Source organism: Bison bison, unplaced genomic scaffold (genome assembly GCF_000754665.1).
Source record: "Bison bison bison isolate TAMUID 2011002044 unplaced genomic scaffold, Bison_UMD1.0 scf7180017864063, whole genome shotgun sequence".
NCBI classification, from domain to species: domain Eukaryota; kingdom Metazoa; phylum Chordata; class Mammalia; order Artiodactyla; family Bovidae; genus Bison; species Bison bison.
Window position 1 is genome coordinate 14,575,882 of NW_011494635.1, and position 5,443 is coordinate 14,581,324.

Consider the following 5,443-nt stretch of genomic DNA (forward strand, 5'->3'; position numbering starts at 1 on the left):
ACACAGACGTGGGCAGGCCGCATCCCACCTGGGCCTGGGGCCAACCCCAAGTCTCTTAGCCCCTTGGATCCATCTTGCCTGGACCAAAGTTCTCAGAATACGTCCTCTGTGTGCACCCCCCCCCCCAACCCCACACCTCTGCCTAGCCATCTTCAGGACGGTCAATGTGGTGCACAGCTGGAGGCACAGGAACATCCCTGTGATGAGGGAATCAGGTTGAGATGGATTTCATCTTTGAATCTGCAGTGCCCAGCAGAATGGTGGTTCAATGAATGATCTGATCCAGGCAGCAGGAAGAAAGCCAAGTAGGTGTTGAGGAGCTTCACGACCCACTCAAGAGATCCCAGTGCTTCTTATTCAGTGTTCAAAGCACTTTATTTGTATTAATTCATTGAACTCTCTGAATAATCTTGCGATGGTATTTATTATATTCTCTAACTTAGAGGTGAAGACAATGAAGCTCAGAGAGGTTAAGTAAGTTGCCCAGGATCACACAGGAAGTGGCAGACCTGGGACTCTACCCAGAAAGCGTATTTCAGACCCCAGTCTTAATTATCATAAAATACTGCCTCTTCAGCCATCTATTCTCTATCCTCAGTCCCAGAATAGCAGTGGATACATAACTATTGACTAAATACCCAGCACTGGGTAGTTCCCCAGTACTACACAGGTGGCCACTCTGCCAGCTCTGAATAAGGTGCCCTTGTATCTCTTCTGGCTAATTTTTTTCTCTCCTTTTTGAGCCCAGATCTGCAGCACTGTTATTAATAATGATAATATGTATGTGTGTGTTAGTTGCTCAGTCGGTCTGACTCTTTGCAACCCCATGGACTGTAACCCACCAGGCTCCCCTGTCTGTGGAATTATCCAGGTAAGAATACTGGAGTGGGTTGCCATTTCCTTCTCCAGAAGATCTTCCCCCCCCTGGGACTGAACCCATGTCTCTTGTGTCTCCTGCACTGCAGGTGAATTCTTTACCATCTGAGCCACCAGGGAAGCCCAATAATGATGATACCTTACCTTTATTAGATGAGCCAGAGGCATCCTCAGTACTTGCCTTCCCAGTATCCAGTCTTCCCTCAACCTTCGTGACAGGTCCACTGCCCTCTCTTGTCCCAGCCTCCTCGGCAGCAGATGTGGCCCTGTGCTAATTTGCCAAGTCAGTGAGATATAAGCGGTGACATGGGACTTCAGGGAAGCCTCCAGAGAAGGAAGGGCGAGCTCTTTTCCTCCTTCCCTCTTTGCTATCACTTGGAATGAGGAGACAATGCCTGAAGCTCCAGCCGGCTTCCTGGATTGGAAAGTGACCTTAAAGATGAACCTGACTGGGAAGCTACTTGTGGAAGGTGTTGCAGCAGGAAGTCAACAGGAGATGGGAACCCTGATGACTCCATATCACCAGCACCATAGCCCTGGACTGCACACGCCCCGTTATGTTTGTTTCAGCTGCTGTTCTTTGGGGTCTCCGGTTTAGGCAGCCATACTGAAACCTCAGAGACACAGATGCAGCTGTCACTTCCATTTTACATATGGGGAAATTGAGTCCTGAAGGAGGCAGAGCCAGCTGGTTTGAACTAGCGGGTCTCATGGCAGGGCCTGTGTGCGGCTCCATTAACTACAGGTGCCTCCCAGCAGAACGCTAAATGCTCATCACACTGGGTAAACACTAGCTGGAGGGTGGCGGGGCTTTGCCAACATGGGGAGCAGGAATTTGAGGGCTTTGGCAATGGCTTTGGTCTGCTGGCAGGGGGGGATCTGCTCTCTGTGTTCTCACCACATTTGAGTTGGCTGAGCTGGGGCCCTGCAGCATTTTGGCAGGGTACCCAGACCGTGGTTATTAAATTCCTCATATTCTGATCTGCCCTCAAGGAGCCAGTAGACCAAGCAGAAGCAATTATTGGAGTCTTTTGCAAGAGGGAAGTGATTCTGGCCCCATGTGAAACAGGATAGCATGGCTAAAGTCCCTGGACAGGGAATTAGGATCTAAGAGCTGCAAAGATTCTCTTGTTTAGCATCTCTCAAAGTGGGCTTCAAAGCATTTTCCCAGAACACTGGTGTCAAGAGATGTTATTGGCATTCAATGTGGAAGCGCTGATGATCCGCGAAGCTTGAGAAACAGGACTTCTCAGAGCCTTTACGGTGCATTAGGACATGGAGCGGAGCATTGCTTACTGGTATCTGAACTTTGAGCCCCCTTCCTTTTTTTAAGAAGCACCTTGCAGGATGTTTCTCCTCTTTAAAAAATACCATCAATATATATTATTTATGGCTAATTTACTGCATGCCAGGTGCTATACCCTGGAATATACACGCACTGTCATTAATCCTCAGAAAAATCCATGAAGTGGGTAATGACACTACTGCCATTTTACAGATGAGGAAACAGAGGCTCAGAGAATGATACATCATGGTCACAAGGCTGTCAGTGGTAAAGGGATTATCCTAACGTTTCTGTCTGGCCCCAGAATCCACCATACTATTCAACCCAGAGAGGAGAGAATTTGCCACATCCTGCAGCTGGCAAGAGGCCACGCTGGATGTGGGTGCAGGTTTCTGGACTCCTGTTCCGATTGTATTTCATGCTTTTCTAAATTCGAGAACATATGTCCATCTCCCTGCACTCTACTTTCCTCCCCCACACCCAGAGCTGCAGCCAACAGACCAGCTAGAGATGAAGCAAAGCCTCTGGGCCTGGTTCTCCCCCATCACCCTACATGACCTCTCACTCACCCCTGTGGACATAACACGTGACCCAGGGACACAAGTCTGAGCTGGACCCATCAGTTCCAGGCCATGCAGTCTAACACAGGTCCAGCTGTAGACTGCTCTGGATATGCGGTTTTACATTTTTAAATAGTTGAAGAAAAATAATATTTTGTGACACTGTAGTGGAAATCATGTGAAATCCAAATTTCAGTGTCCATGACCAAAGTCTGATTGATTCAGAGCCACACTCACCTGATTACATACTGTGTGTGGCTGCTTGTGTGGGAACACGGTGAAGCTGAGTGGCAGCAACAGGGCCCAGGGCCTGCAAAGCCTCTTGGCCTCTGACAGAAAAAGCTTAAAGATTAAATTAGTATCATCATCCACAACTGGTGATTCCTCCTCACATAGCTTGTTTTTTTCCTGCTTCTCAGGCACTGGTGGGAATGGGTGGACTGTGACTAAACCTCAGGAGCAGACAGGAGTTGCAGGCCAAGCCACAGTGGTGGCCAGGCTCAGGAGCCCTGGTTCAAGTGCTGGGGCCTGCCCTACCCTGCAGGCCCCTGAGCAGGTTCCTCCCGTGGGGCCATGTTCCTGCAGGTACAATGTGCCCTCATCCATCTACTTCATAAACATGTGCATGCTAAGTTGCTTCAGTCATGTCCCACTCTTTGTGACCCCATGGACTGTAGCCCACCAGGCTCCTCTGTCTATGGATTCTCCAGGCAAGAATACTGGAGTGGATTGCCATGCCCTCCTCCAGGGGATCTTCCTGACCCAGGGATCGAACTTACGTCTCTTATGTCTCTTGCATTGGCGGAATGGGTTCTTTACGACCAGTGCCACCTGGGAAGCCTATAAACATGTGAAAATGAAAGTGAAGTCGCTCAGTCATGTCTGACTCTTAGTGACCCCATGGACTACAGCCCACCAGGCCCTCTGTCCATGGGATTTTCCAGGCAAGAGTACTGGAGTGGGGTGCCATTGCCTTCTCCGTTAACAGCGGCTAGGCATATTATATTTACTTGGAGCTGGTATACTTGGTGACAGCCTTAGTGCCCTCGGACACGGCGTGCTTGGCCAGCTCCCCAGGTAGCAGCAAGCGCGCGGCGGTCTGGATCTCCCTGGATGTGATAGTCGAGCGCTTGTTATAAAGCGCCAGGCGCGATGCCTCGCCAGCGATGCACTCGAAAATGTCGTTGATGAAGGAGTTCATGATTCCCATGGCCTTGGATAAGATGCCGGTGTCTGGATGGACTTGCTTTAGCACCTTGTACACGTACACGGAGTAGCTCTCCTTGCGACTGCGCTTGCGCTTCTTGCTGTCCTTCTTCTGGGATAAACATGTAGTGAACACCAACTATGGGCCATGTTGGGTCCTGTTTAATGTATTTATATACATTCACACACACGCTACCCACTCCAGTGTTCTTGCCTGGAGACTCCCAGGGATGGGGGAGCCTGGTGGGCTGCCGTCTATGGGGTCGCACAGAGTCGGACATGACTGAAGCGACTTAGCAGCAGCAGCAGCACACACACGCTTGTATATTATACACGTGTGTGACACATAAAACTTTCTGCTAGTGGTTAAGTTCTATAAAGAAAAAGAAAGCAGGTTAAAGGGCTTGAGATAGTGATGGGGTGTTTCTTTGGATAAGGGGACCAGGAGAGCTCTCTCAAGGGCATGAGCAGAGACCTAACTAGAGCAATGAAGCGATGCTTTCCAGGCAGCAGGAATATCAAGTTAAAGGCCCTGAAATGGAAATGTCCTGTGTGTGCTTCTAGGAGAGCAGTGAGGCTGAGATGGCTGGACGGTAGAGCCTGAGGGGTGCTGGTAGCAAAAGGGTCTAGGGAGGATGATGGAGCAGGGCCTGACAGGCCAAGGAGAGGGTCTGGGTGATCCCATGAATACAGTGGGAGCTCAGAGGGTTTGTGCCATGAGCTATTTTGATGATTTAAAGGGGAATCTGCCATGCAAAGGCTGGATTGAGCAGTGGGTCTCAATGCCACAAGCTCTCCTTTGGGTCCTCAGGGTGGGATATGATGCAAAGACCTCCTGGGTAGCAGGAAGATGCTGCAACTCTCCAAGTTGAAAGGCTAACAAAGGCTGGGTGCTGTGCCCACTGCAGCCTGTCAGGGCACTGTGGGCTGGGGACTGCAGTGTGGCCTGGAGAGAGCTGGGGGCTCAGGTCAGACCACAGGTTGGACCAAGTGTGGCATGAGGCCTTACCTCGTCCAGCACGTCTCCACCACAACCACTCCGTAGCCGAATGTCCATCTGCCTCAGGCCAGGCATGCCACGACGCACCTGTCTTCTCTGAGTCCTTCCTCCCCTGGATGTGGAGCCCACAGGCCCCACTTGGTTCACAAGCAACGTGCTGGTGGCTGGAGCAGCTATTTACCGAATGACTGAGCCAGAGGCTGGAATTGGAGGGACATGTGGAAGCAGGGCAGGAGGGGATGGGGAGTGCAGGCCTGGATGTGTGACCTCTCCTTACCTGGGGGAAGGGCGCCCAGACCCCCCTCCAGAGACCCCGTGTCCCAGTGGCGTGCCCAGGTTCAGCACTCACACCCACACCCACACCCGACACAGTGAGCCCCTCAAAGCCCCTCCACTTTGATCCCAGTTCTAATGAACCCACAGTGCCTGGGAGACGGGGAGAGAAAGAAATGCTCTGGAGCGCCCACCATGAAAACGTTCAGACTTGCCAACTCTCACACAAAGGGGATGTTTACT

The 5,443-nt window shown here is 51.0% G+C and overlaps 1 protein-coding gene across 1 annotated transcript; it reads right to left on the bottom strand.

Annotated features, from left to right (window-relative positions):
* Nucleotides 1–3,727: 3,727 nt before the first annotated feature.
* On the bottom strand, nucleotides 3,728–5,002 carry LOC104986184 (late histone H2B.L4-like). Its single transcript, XM_010836637.1, has 2 exons — nucleotides 4,937–5,002; nucleotides 3,728–4,039 (listed from the first exon to the last, which is right to left on the bottom strand). The coding sequence occupies exons 1-2, from the start codon at nucleotides 5,000–5,002 to the stop codon at nucleotides 3,728–3,730; spliced, it is 378 nt and encodes a 125-aa protein (XP_010834939.1).
* Between the last annotated feature and the right edge of the window lie 441 nt (nucleotides 5,003–5,443).

Coding starts and splice junctions, on each gene's coding strand:
- LOC104986184 (XM_010836637.1), bottom strand. CDS start 5,002: ATGCCTGGCCTGAGGCAGATGGACATTCGGCTACGGAGTGGTTGTGGT. Junction 4,040..4,936: donor GTGGAGACGTGCTGGACGAG/GTAAGGCCTCAT, acceptor TGTTTATCCCAG/AAGAAGGACAGCAAGAAGCG.